Source organism: Equus quagga, chromosome 7 (genome assembly GCF_021613505.1).
Source record: "Equus quagga isolate Etosha38 chromosome 7, UCLA_HA_Equagga_1.0, whole genome shotgun sequence".
NCBI classification, from domain to species: Eukaryota; Metazoa; Chordata; class Mammalia; order Perissodactyla; family Equidae; genus Equus; species Equus quagga.
The window spans coordinates 124,599,240-124,620,281 of NC_060273.1; the positions used below are offsets into that span (position 1 = coordinate 124,599,240).

A 21,042-nucleotide genomic window follows, 5' to 3' on the forward strand; every position below is an offset into this window, starting at 1 on the left:
ATCCATTGTATATCAGTAAATTACAATGATAACTCAATCCAGATTGTTAACTTTTACAGTTTTATATTCACAAGAAAAATTAATTTTTAACTTTTAAGTACAAATTTTGATGTATCTTTTTGATAGCTTAATCAATAGAACGTTTTCAAGCATATTAATGTATAACATTTAGATAAAATTCCACGGGAGGAACTGAAATAAAAAGTCCAAAGATAAGAAAAATATAAAATGTTTGATTGTTAAGAGTATTTTTCTTCAAGTATTTTTTAAATGGATGGCAGTGGGTATCAAACCACTAGGATATTTAGATTCCACTGAATATATTTAAGAGTGATGTTATACGTTTATTTTAGAAAGGCAATATTTAACATACTACAATATAACATCGTTTAAAACTGTTTATGATGAAAATTTTTTGGTTGACAACTTAAAATGTGATGAGTACATAATTTTTAAAATTTTAGAGTAAATCCTATCAAAAATCATTTAAGATTTACTGCCTTAAGGCAGTAAACTGTTAGTCTGCAGCAGGATCATTTGACGGACTCCGACAGAATTCTGAATTAAATTCCAATTAAAACCCAGGCTTTGCTTATTCTGTAAACATCTCAACAAAAACCATTCTTGTTGTTTGGCATGTGCTATTTCTTGTCCAGCTGGGATCCAAGCATACAGATATGAGTAATAATGGGAAAAGATTATACAATCTTGAATGACTCATTCAAAGACCTTTATAAACTTTCTATTTAGACTTGTTTTAGAAAAGAGTCATTTGGGTGAATTCTGGTTTGTTTAGCAAATGGAAATTGCAGCACGATAAAAAAAAGATGCACAAACATCAGTACAAAAACCTCACTGAGGGCCTTTTTCTCCAAAAACCGTTTCACTGCATTTGTAACGTTAGGAAACATCACAAGAAGCATTAAAAAATGTTCAAGTCATCATTGAGACTTTAGCCACTTGATAATAACATCTTTTACCTTTATCCAAAATATATTTCTTCTTGTAGATTCTTTTTTGGGGAGACACTCAGGCACAAGTCATGCACAAAATCAATTCTGAAGATTTTTGCAATGATTTTTTTCTGTCAATTTCCAAATTCCATAACTTTATTTTATATGATATATGACTTCTGGACAATCAGCTCGAGGCTAAATCAGCTCCTACTTCCTGCACTGTATTGAAAATGCACTTAAGATCAGCAAAGGTCTACTTGCTGTCACATTAAAATGACGTATTCCTCCCTGTACCTTCTCTTACCTCTTTGCCATTTCAGCTACCCTGGAAGACCACCTCTTAAACAGTCCTCTATGGCAGGGGTGCATCCTTTCCTCTGATAGGCAACCTAGCCTTTAGAAACAAATAGAAAACCACCTTTGGCCAACTTTGAGTGGTGCCAGTCTCAAACTTCTCACTCTGTCCCAGTATTCTGGGTAATGGAACATCCCACAGACTCCATTATTTGCACCTAGTTCCATAAAAATTTACTTGATGGATTTATTAACATCTAACAAGGATGTATATGCACAAGTAATGCAAACTCTTATATACTCCCTTGGGTAATTTCTGTTGAGAGTTCTGTGTAAAAGATATGACAGACTGACATTAAAAGGACAAGCTCAGCAAGGAAAAGAATCTCTTCTTTTCTGCGTCTATTCATGCCCAGCCTCCCATGTATTTTTGACATTCCAAGAAGGAAATCTCAAAATAATTTTCAACTCACCTTTATCCTTTATGATATCTTCTATACAATTGCAGGACATATAATGGATCTGTTCTTCCAACTTATCAGTGAAGATATTGAATAGAATGGGTGTAAAATAATTCCCATGGGATGCATCCAGTATAAAAGTTTTACATGGGAAGAGACCCGTCTAACTCGTTCATTGCTGAATCTTCAGAGCCTGACACATAGTCAGTACTTAATGAATAGTGGATGAATGAAAAACGAAGAAATGGGTGGATATCTGGATGGATGGGAACTTGACATATTTGACGTCCTCTGATGATCATTTGGATATGATCTTTTAGCCAGTAAATTGACTTCCTGAATGCACAACAATTGGGAACACAATATTTTATATTTTTCTTAATATCACGGAGGTTCTGGAGATTACCTGCATCCACTACAAACTAATTATGTAACTTTGGACAAATGACTTGAGTTCCCTCCACCTGATCCCACGTCATTCAGACATGACCAGCACCTCTCTACAGGCTTGCGAGGTATTGCACATAAAACATCTGGCCTGGTTGTAGGAAACATTCTGTAAATGTGAACTATCACTTTTCCTATTGTGTGTTTCTTTCACAGAAGAGATTAGTGCCTAAGTACGTAGATGTAAATATTATCAGAATTACTATCTCCACTTCTGCAGACACATATATAATCGTCTCTCTGCTAGCCACAAAATCATTTCGTCCAAGCCAGCAGCTTGCTTTCCGTGATGGAAACAGAATGTAAAAATGTTGGTGCACTTTAGGATTTAAAGTTGTAAATAACCAGACCAGTCACAGTATAGTAAAAGAAGGATTTTAGGTTTCTTTGGTGAAACAAAAGCAGGTATAAAAAGTTACAAAGATTTTAGATTTTCATTCACAAAAAAAAAAACAGGCATTCACATTTTACACTATACATGTTATAATATAAATACAGAAACTTATTATGTGCATTGTAATGAAAGAGGAAAAATTAAAACTTAATAGGCTGACACAGTGTTGTTCCGTGCTCTAGAACACCCAAAGGTGGATTACATTTAATGCAGCAACCAAGAGGACTTGCCTAAAAACACTGTGTGAGATTGTGGCTACTGTCGTTCCTTCTAAGCCAAAAGAAGTTTCATGAAAAAGAATCAATGTTGAGTCTGCTCTTTTTCTATTTGCATATTTATTTGTTGTCTACCCTTTCAAGGTCGTTCTAACTGAAATCAGGGAAAGACTCCTAAATGCCTTCTGTCCATTACAGGTTTTTCTTCAAACATTAAATTAAGTGGATGATGATTCAAGGTCATCTTCAGCAGTCACTTTATTCAAACAAAGGGGAGGAAAAAGAGTAAGAAGAGATAGGGAGAAATTTCAACACATACACTCCACCTAATAAGAAGAATGCCCACACTGTTTCTATATGTATGCTCCTTGCTTAGACTGGGCAAACACCATGTGCTGAAAGCTATACACTTTTCCACTCCTTTCATAATAAACACAGATGCATTCTATCCATCACATTATGTAATCAGGGAAAAGTACCTAGATTATACGGTTCCAAACTGTGTGAGGGCAGTGCAAAGGCTAACACTGAAAAGTAACTAGCCTACCATGTCAATTTTCAGGATTGGGGGAAAATAACATCCAATAAATTAAATCAGTATGGCTTACTTCATTTATTTATGTATGCTTCACAGCTGCAGCATTCATACATGAACATTCAAAACTTTATAAAAGATTAAAATGGTTATATATACAAAATTTCTTTCTTTGAATGTGTGTGGTTGTTTTTAACAATCCCCCACCCTCCAGAGTCCTAGGTCTCTATCCATTTGAAATGTGTTGATCTGTAATCTTGCCAGTTAGTGTTATGAAAGCCATTAAAAAGTAGACCTGGTTGAGTTAATAATTAGCACTTTGACCCCCAAAAACTGCTCCTGGTCATAAAAAAGTCCTCCATTCAGGCCTTTCTTGTAAGCGAAGAAAAAGAATGCAGCAAAGAGGTGTTTCACATTGCAGTCCCTACTTTTGTCCGGATCCCATTGGCCAGGCTTCAGAATCACATGGAAGCAAACTGCAACTACTATGGCTGAGATGGCGCAGTGACCTACAAGACTTTTGTTTGTTAGTTGTCCAGGAAAAGCCGTCCTCAGTCTTGCTGACAAAGGGCAAGTGAAACCGTTTCCAGCCTAAACAAAGTACAAAAAGCAGCCGAACCAATGATTAAAGACCTCTAAGGCTCCATAATCATCATTAAATATGCCCGAACTCAGTATGACTTTTTATTTTATATACAGGATTAAAATCAACATTAAATCATCTTATTTACATTGCCATTGGTGCTGAAATTGAGCTTTTTAAATAGTACAGTAGGCTGGTATACATTATAAAATGGTCTGCACTGGAGGCAAATAGAAAACTAAAGAAATTAGATAGGCTGGAAATGGTTACTCTCTGCCCTCATTTTTGTTCATTTTGGTTGCTTTCTTTTTGAATGCCAATACTTTCATTTAAAATGTTTTGGGAGCACAGCAATCCCAAATGACTGGCTGGTGGTCCAAAAATCCAAACCAACTGATAATACTTCTCGAGGTGATAGGAAAGGCACAGGAAGTTAGGACTTTGGCTGAAATGATGAAAAACACATGTTTGCCATTTTAGGGATCAGCGCCTCGACTCCTGCCACCTCCGGCTCCAACGGTGCTCATGTTTTGATGTATTTATTGAATTGTCCTTTGCTGATGAGGAATTTTTAAAGTATTTCTTAGAATAAGTCCTTTGGTATGCAGATGCTACATGAAAGGAAAGAAAGAAAGAAAGAAAACACAACAATATTACTTGCTCCATACCCTAAACTACCAATACCGTAGCCGTAAAATGAGAGTGTCTAGTACTTGTTATAGCACGGTTGTCCATTCTTTCTAAAGGACCACTTACGGTTCATGCAGGTAATTTTAGGCATAGCCCATTTTCCATTTCCTAGGCAACGGATAGTTGGAGGGTGGCGTTGAATGAAACCATCTTTGCAGTGATATCTAATCAGGGAGTTGATTTCATAACGAGGTTTCATCTTTCCAAAGGTCTTGGCATTTTCTACAACTGGGGGCTGGCCGCAAGCAACTAAAGAAAAGTAAATCGGGTTATTTCCAAATAATCTAAATATTCCCATTACATGCATCTCTTTTTTTTTCTCTTTCCCTCTTTATGGTACCCTATCAAGCACCTTAATCAAAGGCAATCATTTAGAATCAGAAATCGAAATTTTTCAAGAGGAAAACTTAATATTGAGGCTCTGGGCCTAGTATGAATCTCAGATTATGTTATCTTGAATTGTGTTTTATTAAAGAACCAGAAGGTTAAATGGTTATGCATTCATCTATCCATCTGGCAGGGCCAGTTTTCTGAGAAAATTTCAAATTACAAAACATTTGTCCCATGCCAACATGTGGCCCATTGGTATTGTCTTCATCATCATCCCAGAGTTTTTACTTGTTACTCACCTTCACTTGAAACAATAATGGATTTGTAACGATTAACTACTACTGTCACCCCCCTGAAAAAACTTATAATCTATACTAACATGATAGTTTCAAAATATGTCAAAAATATGGACTCCTAAGTATAAATAAAATATCTTTGGTTCTATTTACATTTATTTGCTCTTTTCTTTCTTCTGTATAGAGACAGGGGAAAGTCAGGACATAGTATTCATGCCTGAGTTTTGTAATTATCTTATAAATCAATTCTTGAGAAAGGGAAATGTGGGTAAACCTTAGAATATTTAATCATCATTTTTAACTTACAGTGAAAAATTCTAAATATCAACAAACTTAGCAATAGTAGCAATAACAAAAAAGAAATAGAAGTAAAAGAAACCTTGCGATTTTGAAATTCAAGACACTAGGAAAATGGATTCAACTGAATTTGTATTAACCTATTGTTTTATTCAACATTAATGTGCTTGTTTTAAATGATACACTTTAAAAATTAGCTTTTATTAAATGACTGTATTTTGCTATATATCTGTAATAAAAATATAACTTAAATATAATTTCCCTAAATGGCATTTTCTATCTATAGTTTACTTTAAGAGTTCCAACTCCACAAGGCCTACAAGAACATGGAATATTCTCTCATGAAATAATACAATTCTTCAATGGGAGAATGATTACCAGAAACCTTGGTACCAAGATGTTTAGATGTCAACATCCTAATGTTAAAAGTTTACAAATATTAAATTTATTTACATATCCAGAAGGCTGTTTACAATGATACTCTTTTGCAATGACAAATTTGGATTTAACTCCAATATTTAGTTCCTCTAATTTACTTCTGCTTGACAAAACAGCTTGGAACATATTGATCCCATGGCAAACAAAGTTATCTTTAATGAAACACAATCCAAGTATATCTTTTCATTCACATAAAAAATTGTCACTCAGGGAGACATAATAAAAAAATAGATTATAAAGTCATACTATCTATAACTAAGAAATTGGAAATATTTGTGCACGTGAGTATTTGATGTTCACAAATTCCTATAAGATAAACAGAGATTTTTATAATAATATGTCATTTTCAATTAGTAAACTACATTATGTATACGGTTCAACAACAACCCCAAGCTGGATACCTCCACTTCTTTCAGTGTAATCTAGAAAGCCTAAACCAAGGCCTAGATACTAGCAAGTATGAGACAGAATGAGACCAAAGTGATAGAGAAGGTTAAAAATCATCAACTTGATAACTGATTATATCTGATTATGTGCTATGTGGACAAATTAGAAGTTGTCTTCATAACCGTGAGGAAGATGTATAAAGCTAAAATAAAATAGTAAATAAATAAATAAGCAAAATAAAATAATTCAGTGAGTTTGATACTGGCAAGGACAGGTAAATAGACCAGAAATAGATTCACAATTATATGCTAGAAATTTGACAGACTCGACATGGCAAAGCAGTGAGGAAAGGGAGCTTTTTCATTTGGACAATTGGGTATTCATATGGAAAAAAGTTTACTTTGTTCCCTACCTCAGAGAATACTGAGAAATCAATTCTAGATAGTTTAAATATATAAATATAAAAGGCAAAACTATAAAACATTTAGAAAACAATATAAAATATTTTTATGACTTTAGGGTAGGTAAAGATTTCTTAAGACACAAAATGGTTTAAACCATAAAGGAAAATGTAACAAAATGAAGAATTCTGTTCATTAAAAAATGCCATTGAGTAAGAATAAAGATAAGTTACAAACTGGGAGAATATATGTGCAACGTATCTAATTGTTAAGGGATTAGTAAGAGGATATAAAAAGAACTCCTACAAATCAATATATAAAAGAGAAGCAACCAATTTTAAAAAATAAGCAAAAGACATAAAACGATACTCTACAAAAGAAGAGCTATAAATGACCTAAAAGTATATGAAAAGTTATTGAGGGGAAAGTATCCAAGAAAATACAAATTAAATCACAAGAGATAACATTTTATACCCACCAGATTGGCAAAAATTTCAAAGTCCGATAATATCAAATGTTGGAGAAGATGTGGAGTAACAGGATCTCTCACACATAGCTGGTGGGAGTGCAAATTGGTACAACCACTTTGGAAAATAATTTGAGATTTTTCTAGTAAATTTGATGGTACATATATCCTATGACTCAGCACTTCTCTCCTGGAAAAATATCCTATGGAAACTCATAAAAGTCTACCAGGAACAAGTTTAAGAATGTTCATAGAAATATTGTTTATAATAGCAAAAACACTGAATTTAACCCAATGTCCATTGAGAGGAGAACTGATAAATAAAAGTTAAATAGTCATACAATGAAATACTATTCAGCAGCCAAATTGAAGAAATACAGCCACATGCATCAACACGGATAAATCCCACAAACACAATGCTGAACAAAAAAAGCAAGGTACAAAATGCATACAGTATGATCCACTTACGTAAAGTTCAAAAATGTGCAAAACTAAACAATTTGTTGTTTATAGATACAAGCATATGTGATAATGCTAAAGAGAAAAGTAAGAGAATTAAGTCATTATCCAAGGCTGGAATTGGGAAGTAGATGGATGAGATTTGAAGGAACCTTCTGGAGGTTCCAAAGATGCATGGATAGTATGCATTGAGGTGTTCTTTTTCTAAAAGGAAACGTGTCCTTTGAATATATTATAATCCTTCTTTACAAGTATTTAATTAAAAGTAGAGCTACTCAGGTCTGTATGTTTAAGGATATCTAAAATATCTGAAAGGAGAAATGAGTATCTTTTATAAAAGTCTACAGACATTTATGAAATTCATAAAACTCCCCAGCGTACTGATTAATAATGAACTAAGTCTACATAAATAAAAATCAGACAGCAGGGAGATATAATACAAGAATCGGGGGTGTTTTGGGTTTTTTTCTCCTTTAATGAGGTAAAGCCAACGTTTTATAAATCGCTTCCCTCCTTAGAAATGTAAACTGTGTTGATGTTTCTGTGAATCTGTTTTAGCTGTAGGACAGTGGTTCTCAGCCTGGGGCGGTTTTTCTCCTCCCCCTCTTCCTCAGGGACAGTTGACAATGTCTAGAGGCATTTTTAGTTGTCACAAAGCAGAGGAGGGGGTTGTGGAGTGGAGGAGAATGCTACTGGCATTCAGTGCACAGAGGGCAGAGATGATGCTAAGCATTCTACAACGCACAGGGCAGCCCCCCACAACTAAGAATTATCTGACCCAAAATGTGAACAGTCCTACTGTCGAGAAATCTTGCTATAGGGAAAAATGACAAGCAATATAAGAATATTCGGATGATAAAATGAAAAGCATGACTCCAGGGACCATTTGGAGATCTAAGAAGGCAAACATGACATTTGGATAAAGACAAACAGTTCATTAAAGACTTCTTACACAAGAAACAGGGAAAACAGCAAACACTCGATTTGCTATTTTGACAAGTTCCATCGCAGAAGCGCTGAAGTAAGGCACATAGTCAGGAAAGCTGCTCAAATAGAAAGGATATTCAGAGCAAATTCTACTTTAGATGGGAAGAGCAGAGTAAAGTAGTCATGGATGACAGCTGAGTTTCATCTGAGCTTTGTGTGTATCAGTGTTCTCTTTCTTCTAATAGAATTTCTCATTATTGGTGTTTAAGTTTTTCCTAAAATATTTACAGCGTGTGTATTTTTAGTTTTATTATCTTTACATTCAAGGACAAATCAAATGGGTTTTATATTTTGCATTTCTTCTTCGTACTCTTAGTTGAGGTGGGTAAAAGTCTTGGTCTAGAGACTAAATATTCATGCTTTAACGCAATTATCAATTGCAAACAGGTTAAAAAATGTTGACGGAATTCCTATTTGTTTAAGGAAGAAGTCTGTAGAGTGTGCCTTAGAAAGTCAAACATACTGGTCAATAACAAACACAGCACGCTTAAAAAAAATCAGCTTCCTTAATGCTGTCTGTTTAATGTCACCTAAACAATTCTCCTCATTGTGGAACTTACATTACAAATGTTTTTATCTTATCATGTCTTGAAGGTATTCAACTAAAGATAGAGGGATGGCTTTTTGTTCCATGGTTTATAAGCACAATAAGCTTCTAAGGGAATGATTCAAAAACTCAAATGCCTACGGAGACCAGGCAAGTCAGACCAGGGAAGGCAGGAATGAGGGCTGTGGCCCACCCGAGGCCATGGCCCCCACCCAGGGAGGGCAGCTGGTTTCAGGTCCAGTGCTTCAAACCACGGACAAATGTGAACTTGGGCCAAATGGGACCAGGTGTTCTTTTTTTTGAAGTCAAAAATCCAGATTATTTTATGATGTATCCCAATTTTTAAACGTTGACAACCAATTTTTTTTTAATGCTCTCTTCATCAAAATAATGGTCTATAGGACCTTGGGCTGGCACTTGTTTTTCTTAAAGATACTGTCAGGTAGTTTTTCTACATAGATGTTACGTTGTTATCTTAAGCACCTGAAATCTATGGTGAAAACATTACTGAAAACAAACTTTTTGATTGTATGGGAAGAGTGAAATATTCCAGAGCAACAAGAGAAGCTGTAAATGGCATATGTAGTTTGTGTCTTAAAGAACGAAGCTTAGTCTTCCTGAATTCACTTGATAATTGAAATGCAAGTGAAGTATACATTATTAATGGGGTAATCATTACCTGTTCCTTTCTTGCAAGTATAGGTGAGATGGTAATTGCAGGGAACATCATTCCACTGGCCGTTCTCATGCCAAATGATTACGACACAATCTTCTCCAGCAGAAAAAAAGCTGTCTGGCTGGTTGGGCCTCCAGTTCTCATATTGCTGTAAAAATAGAGGGAGGGTGATAGTCAAAGAGTAGTATATTATTAGAGCTATGGTGGCATGACACCACAAGTCAATTCCATTCTAAAATGGACTCAACGATTTCTGTTGAATCATCTACCTGAAATGATTTTGGTGGTAAATAAAAAGATTTTTACACTCTGAGTAGACAATATATGGATCTCAAAGTCTCTCTTCAAAAAATATGTACTTTTTCTTTGGCAATGAGTCATATCTGAGGAATTTTATTCTAGTTATCCTAGATTTCTAAATATATAATCAATGCTCAATTTAAGAAATTTAATCATGTTATTATTATTATTTGTAACAGCATTAATGAAAATGGAACTAGAAAAAAAAATCCATAATCTCATCGCTCTGATCCATCATGTTTTCTTCCAGCCCTTATGTGCACATAATTTTATAGATAGTGCGATAGAATTTTTATTCTTTCTTTTCTCTCTTTACCACTATAAAGTATCTTTCTTTGTCTTATTTAATGTGACTGTTTTTATACAAATTCATTTATTTTGTTAAAAACTGAGGTATCTGCTATATTTTATGTATTTACCTAATATAACTATACCCATCATTTTATATTCAACCTTTCTGGGTTATTCTGTTTTAGATGTGATTCTGATGTGTGCTATCCAGTTGAGTTTTGCTTTATGATCTAATCTGGAAGTTGTTTTCTCTTAACAGGAACATTTATCATATTTATGCATATGGTTATAAAAGATAAACTTTTAAAGATATATCTTACTATATGTTTGCTTTTCTTTGTGTAATGTGTGTTTAGATAATTGAAAAGGATTTTATTGATTTGATGTTTTTACTGGCTATCTTTATATCCATATGTTTAAATGGTATCTATTGATTCCCCACTCTGAGCAACGTTATATAAACAGAAATCTCTTTTGCCTTCCTTCGTGGTAATACATCCATTTATTCAGCACCTATAATGGACGGAGCCCTCTTCTAGGTACTTGGTATGCATTCTCTCTTACAACAATCTGGCAGGTTTGGGAATAATTTGGAGCTTACAGATATTAAGTACCCAGGACTCTCTGGTTTATGTTTAATGTTTTGTTATTTTAAAATGCTGCCTCCATATCAACCAATAATTATATGAAAAACACAGTCCCCATGCCTATTCAAAAATAACAAACTTTGGTCAGATGAAAATAATATGGGACTATAAACAAGAGTCCACGTTCGTTGTCTTGGGCCTCCTCCTAACTAGAGTGTGATATTGGACAAGTTTGTTTGTTCAGTGTCTTTCTGGCCCAACCTGAGTGTCACTTTCCCACTGTGCTTTGCCTACTGTTATGTTTTACATCAGATCTCATGCTGACAAGACTGGTGGAGACAAGCTTCCTGCTATGGTAGAAATACAGATTCATCTATGCGACAATGGCTCATGTGGCTGTCTTTTTTGGGCCTAAAGATCTATTAGTCTGTCCTTGAATTAAACTTAAAATAAGTCTGTGATTTGAAACAATGAGTTAGATTTTATTTGGGAAGAAGCTATACGTAAGAGTTGAGGCAATTGTTCTCAATTCAGGGCATGCAAAAAATGGTCCTACTATTTACTCCCGACAGCGCCATGGCTATTTTCATGTCTTTTAAATATGTATAATAAATATATTACAGAATACCTGTAATTTGCTTTTCTTCTCAGAAAAAGGTAGTTTTCAAAACTTTTAAAGAGGGTCAAAAACTAAATCTTTAATAAAGTATCTTGCGAGAGGAAGACTAAACTTTGAAAACCTCAGGATTCAGAGACCTTCTACTTTTCCTTCCATCTCTTTGCCTAGCTTTGCTTTAAGGTCCTCCCCGATCATGCCAAAATTAGGACAGGGGACAAGAGACCTCTGCTATGGAAAAAGAGTCCCTGAAGAGTGATAAAGTTGCAAAGAACCAAGAGACGCTTAAGAAAGGTGTTTTTGTTTTTTTCTTTTTTGCCAAAACAAACAATGAAGGTTGTTTTTGTTTCTCTGGTGGAAAAGCTAATCCAGAAACCAGATGGATTTACATCCAACTCTACTGGCCTGAATCATCCCGCTGAGTCACCCCCAGATGCCCTGGGAAGGAAGCTCAGGGGACGACACTCCCTCAAGAACTCTGACTGGCAGGTCTCCCCGCAACCAAGAACTGGCGTTTGCTCTGAGCTGGGATTCTAAGGAATTCTCTATTTTCCTTTTCTCTGCTTACTTCCATTTCCTTATAATCCTTCACCCTTTACCCACCAAGCCTTTTTTCCCCCAGCTCCTTTAATACACAATTTACAAGGAAATGGAGCAACAAAGCAGAGATACAAAAGTTATATTCAGCTCTTGCTGAAGTATAACTAAGCCATCTTTAACAGAGGAATTAAAGTAGGGCAAAAATAAAAAACAAAACAATAGAAATTCTTAAAACTAACAAAAACCTACATTTAATACTTTTTACAGTAAATGATTCCAGAGTTCCTCAAATACTTAATACTTTTACCTTACTTTTTAAGTAACCTCTTACAAAAAACTAGTAAATGTCCTCAAAGGTGGGAAATTTCCATCACCCTATTAGCATGTGCAACCGGTGCAATGTGCCCCTTCCTCTGTCCCCACCCACACTGCCCATCTCCCTTCCTTGCTTTATTTTTCTTCATAACACATTACCTTCTGATATTCTATATCATTTACTTATTTGTTCTATTTTTTCTCCCTAGTAGAACAAAGCACATTGAGGACAGGAATTTTAGGTTCTTTTGTTTACTACTATATCCTCAGTGCCAGGAACTATGCCTGGCACGTACTGCTGCTGTTCAATAAATAATTTGATATTTAGAAATAATGAGCTGCAGAGTATATTGCCTTCTTCCCTACCCACACCCACCCCTAATCGAAGGTGTTGCTTGCTGCTAGCAAATGATGGGTGAGACAAGCACTCGCAGACATAGCCAGTAGAAGTAAAAGACTTTTCTGGAAAACAGTTGGCAACACATATCAAGAGCCTCAAAAAGTTCCTACCCTAGGATCCCATAATTCCACTTATAAAATTCTATCCTAAAAAATCATTAGAGATGTGAACGTTTCACAAAATAAACTACTACTTACAGTATTTTATTAATAATAAACATATAAATGCTAAATACTTAATAATATTTTATTAATAAAATACTAAAATACTATTTATACTACCAGTAAAAGGGAAACGATCTATAGAGCTAACATATATTCAATAAATTATGGTATAGCCAGACAATGGAATTTTATATAACCATTAAATATCTGGTCTTTAAAGAATATATAAGGAGACAGGAAATACTAAAAGAAGTGTTAGATTAAAAGTAAAAAGTACTAAAATATACAATGATCCAAATTTTATACACACTCTCAGATGCAGCTATGTGTGTGTATGGGGGCGGGGCGGTGGGAAAGACCAAAAGGAAAGGCAGTAAAATGTCAGTTTATATCTGAGTAATATGAGACTGGGAGATACTATTGTATTCTATATATTCTTACATATTTTCCAACTTCCCTAGAGTGAGCATGAATTATTCTTCTACTCGATATAAATGAACATTATAAAATGATCTATGCAGCTATCAGAAAGGACTTCCACATTTCTCAGCTAACCCTTTTCAGTTTAACCTCCACAAATTTCACTTCAAGTTACCCAAGTCACTGACTGCCATGTCTTTTGCAGCTGACATTTCCTCCTGCTCTGAACAACCATCTCATTTTCACACTGAAATGAGATTCAGATTCCATGCCACTGAAGCGATTCTCAGGGTTTGAGCTGCCCAGACTCAGACCTCTGGTAAAAGATTTAATTGTTTTTGGTGGGAATTACATTTGGCTTGCAACAGTGATTTAAAACATGTGTTCTGTGTTGTTGCTTGGCAGAGCTGTGGCTTAATGGTGCAGGACCAAATTTTAGGTCTGTGGTTTTTACAAGAGTGTCTGATAGCCACAAGCATGTCACACTATTACCTCATATCTGATAGCTCCATTGTGTAGATTTATTTTGGCTAGGATGCTTTGATTTTGCTTCATGTTATTGCCAAACTGACTTAGCAAAGGAAACTCCAGTTTTCTGAACAACTTTCTTTGTCTCCTCCTGAATTTTTTACAGCCTTATTTAACATCACTTGCAGGAAGAAAGAGTATAAAAAATAAATCTTCGACTTTAGGCTTAATAAGGTACTTTTTTTTCACTAAAGTTAAATGTTAGGAAAAGATCTGTCCTCAGGAAACCAATTCTGAGTTATAAGAATGAAATGGAGCGCCTCTCATATTGACAGTGTCTCATACATACAAAAATACGGATTCTTAGAATGAGCAGAGAAAAACTCCCCACTCCCATATGCATTGTTTCCTCCTTGTTTGGGATTATGAGCAAACATCTTGGGTGATCAACCCTCTTCTGGGGCAAACTAAGAATTATTCCAAAAAGCAAGCATGGCTTGGGGAGAATTCATTTTAACCCTGCTGACAAAAACAAATGCTGACCAGAACTCTGCATGTTTGTCTGCGTCTCGGAGACTCACATTCCCCATCCCAAGCCCCGAACTCTTGCTGCCTCCCCCAGAGACCAGAATTACATCACATACGATGTCTGAAAAGAGAATCTTAAATTGCTGTGCCTTTTCATTCTCTTCTGATGCCAGAGAAAATTATGACATAAAACTCAAATAGTTGATGTAGAGGAAAGTCAGCTCAGATGTAAAATTTTCTTATACCAAAGTTGCATTTTAGGAAGACATAATTATTTTATACCTAGAATGAAACTGGTGAATGCTGTACATTCTATGATAAAGTTACTTTAGTTTTAGAGTTTCAATTAAATGACCATCCCTCAGTATCTGTTAAAAAAAGTGCCAAAAAAGACAGTCATATCCATTCAATTGGATTTAGTGACTTTTCAGTTATTATTTTCTCTTTCTTTCTCCCCCAATTGGATTCAAGTAAATCAATTGCCAAAAGCATAACATGATTCAAAAAACCCTGGCCCAATCCAACACTAAGTACAGTGCTCTCACATGAAAACTGTCTCCACAGACCAGAGAACTCCTTTGGAACCAATCCTAATATTGAGAGGAAAAACTCAGAGCAGACTAGGTATTCATCAAAATCTATCAAACTTTATAAACACTTAGATTATTTTGTTCCAAATAATCTGTATTTTATTGTCAAAGAATTATTTCTGTCTCACATGAACATAAAAGTGACGAATTTCCCTGCAGGTCTTCTGGAGCACCCAGGACCTCCCTGCCCACCAACATTCTTCACTCTTGGAGGGTGACCTCAATCCCACAGATCTAAGAGGGACTTGACTGATTTTTCTCAAGCACAATGGCCAAAGAGTTATTCTCTCCTTCCCAGCTCTTTGCAAGTCTCCAACTTGATTTAATCAACTGGGGGGAGGAGGGGAGTGTGTTTGTTTGGGGGTGAGGTCTCTGCTTTTGAAAGTTATCAGTAATCTGCTAAAGTCAGACAGGGTTGACATCCTTTCAAGGTGAATCTCTGATTATATAGTGTCAAGGAGTCCCAACTGTCATTCAGAGATACCAGAGGATCTTTTATCTTTAAAATAGACACCACAGGGCCATGATCAATGGCCCTAAAATCTCAGCAGATAACTAGCATCAGAAGCAAGAACAAAACAAACTGATGATAAAAGTGTAGTGTAACTAATTGACCTTTTCCTTATGCAGAGATGGAAAACCACATTTTTTCCTAAGGTTAAAAAAGTATTATTTCAAGAAAACACAAGATTTAAAGATAACCTGGTGCTTTGCTTTAAAAAAAGGAGTTTGCTTGGGTTCAGCTTGGAGCACTGCTTTCAGTTAAAGAAGGGAGCGAGACCATCCAGTTGTAGTCAGTTACTGCTGTGACAGGCACATCCCAGCTGGTCCTTTACGTGATACATACATAACCCAATCAATTTGTGAGGAAATATGCAAACAGCTGGGTGGTGAAAACACAAGGCTGGAGCAAGGAAGACTTTTGAACCATGAAATGACTTACTCGTATCCCCTATGCAACATTCCAAAATAGTTTTTGTTTTTCCACGTCGAGATTTTTTTAGTCTTTAAAAGAGAATGTCAGTTCAAAAATGAAAACCCTGAAGCTACAAGGTCACGCTTCCACCTCTAGTAGAGAAAGAATTCCCAGAACATTAAAGAGTCTTGTTTTTAAATCTCTTATTAGCAACTTAAAAGTAAGAAATTTTCAAAGCAACTGGTCTTATCAAAACTTAATTGATAACCAGCCTTCTCCATGATATTGGACCCATTTCAAATTCTCTTCATTGAGATCTTATTTGTTAACTTGGTCAAATAACTACAAAGAATAATCAATGGGAACTAACCAGCTCCCCTAAAGAGTTAGACACTTTGTTTACAATCTCTTGCTTTCCTCTCTAGAGACTGAAAAGAAAAAAGAATTTTCATAGCCACTGGATAAAATTAAAGTTCATCTTTTTGGGAGACACAAATTTGAGATTTACCACCATCACACACACACACACCCCCCTACAAATACAGTACTTCTTGGCACTAGGGAAGGATATATTTAAGAGCTTGGGAATGCCCCTATTCACACAGACCTGTGTAGCAGGGAGGTTCCCACATAAACGCAGCAGAGAAGATCCAAAATGGTTAAATGATTAGCAGAGTCAACAGCAACAGACACCGTGAGATGGGAATACTGAGCTGTCCATTAGACAGTCTTGGTAGCTAATTGAACAATTCTTACACACTAAATAGCCGTAGGGTGCAGTTCAAATCTGTGCCTGAGCAAAAAGGACAAGTTATTTCATATTGTGGATCTTCAGGGTCTCTCATATACAATTGAAACTGCAAAACTTGAACCTGCAGCTGCCAAGGGCCTACTCTATGTATTTACCTGTCTATCATCTACATATCCACATATTTAGCTATAATTTTCCAGCTTAGATGGCATCACCTTTTATTCTTTAAAATGCACGATAATTTAGATTATCTTAAATGGCAAATTAAAGACTCTATGCTTTCAAACTATGGATTTTGCCAAGGACATTCAAACAATTACACACTCCATTGATAAAAATCCTTCTTGACGTTTGTCCAGGGAAGCCGTCCCACGACGTAACATATTATCATAATTGTTGGGAGAATCTACTAAGACGTCAAGCTATAATTTGGAATTTTTTTCCATGAACAGCCCAGTGACAGCTTTCCACCTCCTCTCCCTCCCCCCAAACACCACTAATTTAATTCACTGTAAAAAATTTTCGTAAGAAAGACAAAAAAAGTCCTCTAGCTTCACGTACCAAGGGAACCAGCCAAGGAAAACTTTCCACTGGTTCTATTACTGTGTATAAAGTGAAGATACAAGAAAGATTGGTCCTAATATTTGTCTCAGTTGCTAGGATTTTACTAAGCATGTGACTCCATGTGTTAGCTTCATGCTGCATTTAAAAAATCATCTCATTTCACATTTAACTTCCAGGTTCACAATATAATGCAATTCATACTAGAAGTTTTAAACGGAAGCTACAGGAACTTAATTCAAGAGAATATTATTCCTACATAGATCTAAGCGGAGTTCTGGGAAGAAGTTTTGAAATGCAAAATACAAAATGGCCACTAGGTGGTGATATCCAGCCATCGTTATATTATGAATTACCAATTAAGTCACTGTTAACAAAACAGAATTTAGAATACCCCCAAATTACGCTTATTTACTCCATTCCATGTGGCAAAAAAGATTAAAGGATTATCTGTGATACGTGCTCGCAGTTTTGTCAGGGAAAGCACGAAGAGAATACTTTGTTAGAAGATGGACCTTGGCTAAATAGTATTGACCAACTGGATTGCGTTCATTCTGTTACAGGCCATTGCAGCTACAATCTGAATTTTCTGTCTGACTAAAACGTTCATCTACAATAGTTTCTTTTTCTCCACTTTGCCTTTTTAAATTTTCAGATGATTTACATCAATGGTGAAAGTGCATCAGAAGCAAAGCCAAATCTATAGAATCCACCTAAAATCCTTGGAACAGGGCAGATCAGAAACAAACATGTATGCGTGCAAATTAATGTCTGCAGTGTGACTCACATTCGGTTTGTTTTTAGGTAAAAACTTATCCAGATTAGCGATAAAAACATGACACCTGGACTAAAGCTGTCTTCTCTGTGTGCAAATTCCTTTTACCACCTGGAACTAATGTTGCCACTGCTGGGCTCCCACAGCAACAAATAACATCCAAATGCAGCGATGCCAAGAGTAAGCAGATAACCACCAAGGTATAAAAGCAAACTCCAAATAGAAACACTATCCCAAGAGGACGGCTTGCTGGCTCGCCTGTTTGAAATGTAGGCTGATAAGATGCCACTTTTTCACTAAAGAAACAACTCAGAACAACCCCTCTGCGTGACGTGCAGCCTTTCAGAACACAGGTCACACGGTTATCTGCTAGGAGGTTAGCAGGACGACTTATTACAGAAAACAAAACATTTGGGAACTGCAAAATGCCTTTTTTCCCTCAACGGCTGTGGAACACAGTAGGCATTTGTCTGCAGTCTGTGGGGGGTACATTTAACTTTTTTCATTCAACTTGTTGGGGGCAAATGACCTCCCTGTGAGGTGGAGATATACCTTCTTCTGATCCTTGTACTTGCTTGAGGTGACTCTGCTCTGGGTCTTTATTTATTTATGTTTTAAGAGAGGTTATGGTTTTGCTGTTGTCTTTTTGTTGGACAACCAAAAGGAAAAGAGCAGCTTTGTTTTAAAGGAGAAAGGGACATTTGTTTTGGTGTCACTGCCCTAGGCTGGTAGCCTGGAGTTGGATCCTACAAACAGGAATATGCTGAAGGAAGGAAAAACTAACTTGGGGTCTCCTGACAGTTGTTAAAGTGGCAACATGCCCATTATTTTCCTAGCTGGCAAATGTCCGTGCGGGAGAGACGATCTGCCAGCTCTGGAGCACAGCACTAATCTTGTGTAATAGCGTGAGCTCACTGCCCCACAAAGCAGTAATTATCAACAGCATTTTCCAAAGGATGTGAGTTACTCCCACTGTGAGACCACTGGGAGATCGGGGAGCCCCAGGCAGAGCTCCACGGAGCCACTCGCATTTAATCCCCACTGTGCATGGTGCCAGTTGGGTTCCTTCACCCAAAGCTTGTTTGCACATGTCTTTGGTCAGGAAGTGCTAAGGACCCAAATGCAATGTGAAACTGCCAAAACCTGTTCACCATTTTTTTTGGCCTTTTCCATGCATTGCCTTAAACTAATTAGCAATTAAATTTAAATATCTGTATGTGGTTTTAAAGTTTCATAGGGCACTGTTGGTATAGCACCTGTGAGAAGGAACTGATGCATTGATAAATTGTCTTTGTCTTTTTTTAGGAGAATATCGGCAACTATGAAATGATTTCTCAGTGATGAGTAGATATTGTTCTTCCAGCTGTTGACCCATCACTAGCTCTCTGCACTCAACTAAAGGCAAGGCAGAGATGAGGGCTTTGTGTTCTAGAACCGCTCAATGTTATATTTCACACGCAGAAGCAGAAGAACCAGTTCTTGGTTTGAAACCAAACTGAACCACAACACAAGTACAACTTTTCATTAAGAGCTCAGTGGTCTTCTGCAGAAAAGAAACTTAGAATTCTTCCACTCATGAGTAATGTGTCAAAGGAGGAGGAGACGCATATGTTTTTGTTGGCTTTTAGGTTAATATAATGAAGCCTATGAGGTTTAACATAATTAAATTAATGTTGATATGCAGTGTAACTTGTTCACAGAGAAGGAGCACTTGACTTGGAACTAAAACCACACCAGAGCCAACATGCAGCCATCTGCAAATACTTTATAGAAGGTCTTCTAAGATTTTCAGGTAGAAAAAGTAAAACTTAAGTTTTTGTTTGGGGATTTTCTTTTGCATTTTTTTATTCCAAATCATGTACAATCCTTTCAAATGAGCGGAAACCTACCAATAAGCTTAGAAAACACCGGAAATTCATTAATACTCCTGATTCTTTTTGCAATGGCCAAGACATCTGGGAGAGAGAGGAGGATAGGAAGTTTTGTGTTTATAAAGGGTAATAATGATACAGTCCCGCAGAAAAAGAATAATGGTTTACGGCCTGCGATTCGTTACTCCTTTTGTCTGTCCTTTTTAAGTGTCTCTTCCTGGGTTAAGGGCTGTTTCTTTACTGTTTCCACCTTTTTCAAAGCTGGATTTTTCTCACGCTACTTTGCTTGACAGCCTGATGTATTTATTTATGAAAGAAGAAAAGGGGCCTCAGAATTTAAAGTCAAATCCACAAGCAATCTGGCTATTCTCATGCATCGACTCTGACCAGGAGGGCAAGGGGGTGTCCCGTTGTTCTAGGTGTTCCAGCTCACCAATGCTGAACCATGCCTATCAAAATGTGAAAAAAGTGCAAAATTCAGTTATCTTTCAGAAATATTTTTCAAGTAGGATTTTTTTAAGTACAGAAAGTTATCAATTAGCCTCTTATAATCCATATCATAACTATCAAGGGGCAAGATGAGTTGGTTAGAGATAGAAAGCAAGACATTTATGGATCTGTGAATGAGTAACATGTTCGAGAAGGTTCTGTCCAGATTCAGACAAGTGCAGAGGAGAGGAAGTCTCTGTCTTCTCCAAACAGAGCGAGGGGGTGAGAAGGAGGCGGCCCGTGACTACTCTCCAGGAAGTCGATGGGCTAGCAGCCTCGCAGGGGGCGACACTGAGTGCTGACAAAATAGAGATGACAAAAGGAAAATGTGAAAGAGATATAGGAAATGGTTTTAAAACATATAGGAATAGAGTCAGGGGTTTTTTTTTTGGTGAACAAATCAAATGCTCCAAAAACTCCTCAACATTTTTAAAAGGGAACTGGATTGTCAGTTCTATTCAGTCCTCAACCCCTAGACAGCCCTATCTAAGGTGACATTGTCCTTTGAAGTAACAGTGTCTGATCCGCTGAAGCATCTGATCCCCAGGGGTGAGGGGCAAGCTCTGATGGTGCTGCGGGAACTCACTGAAGAAAAGAGAAA

The 21,042-nt window shown here is 36.4% G+C and overlaps 1 protein-coding gene across 2 annotated transcripts in view; it reads right to left on the reverse strand.

The window, feature by feature from the left end:
* Positions 1 to 3,007: 3,007 nt before the first annotated feature.
* Positions 3,008 to 21,042, reverse strand: part of VCAN (versican) — a 105,668-nt gene continuing 87,633 nt past the window's right edge. For both annotated transcript variants that reach the window (XM_046666395.1, XM_046666396.1), the window contains 3 exons: positions 9,863 to 10,007; positions 4,642 to 4,824; positions 3,008 to 4,496 (listed from right to left, as the gene is read on the reverse strand). In XM_046666395.1, the coding sequence (XP_046522351.1) occupies positions 4,369 to 4,496; positions 4,642 to 4,824; positions 9,863 to 10,007 (456 nt within the window). In that variant the 3' untranslated portion in view covers positions 3,008 to 4,368. The remainder of the gene's footprint in view (positions 4,497 to 4,641; positions 4,825 to 9,862; positions 10,008 to 21,042) is intronic.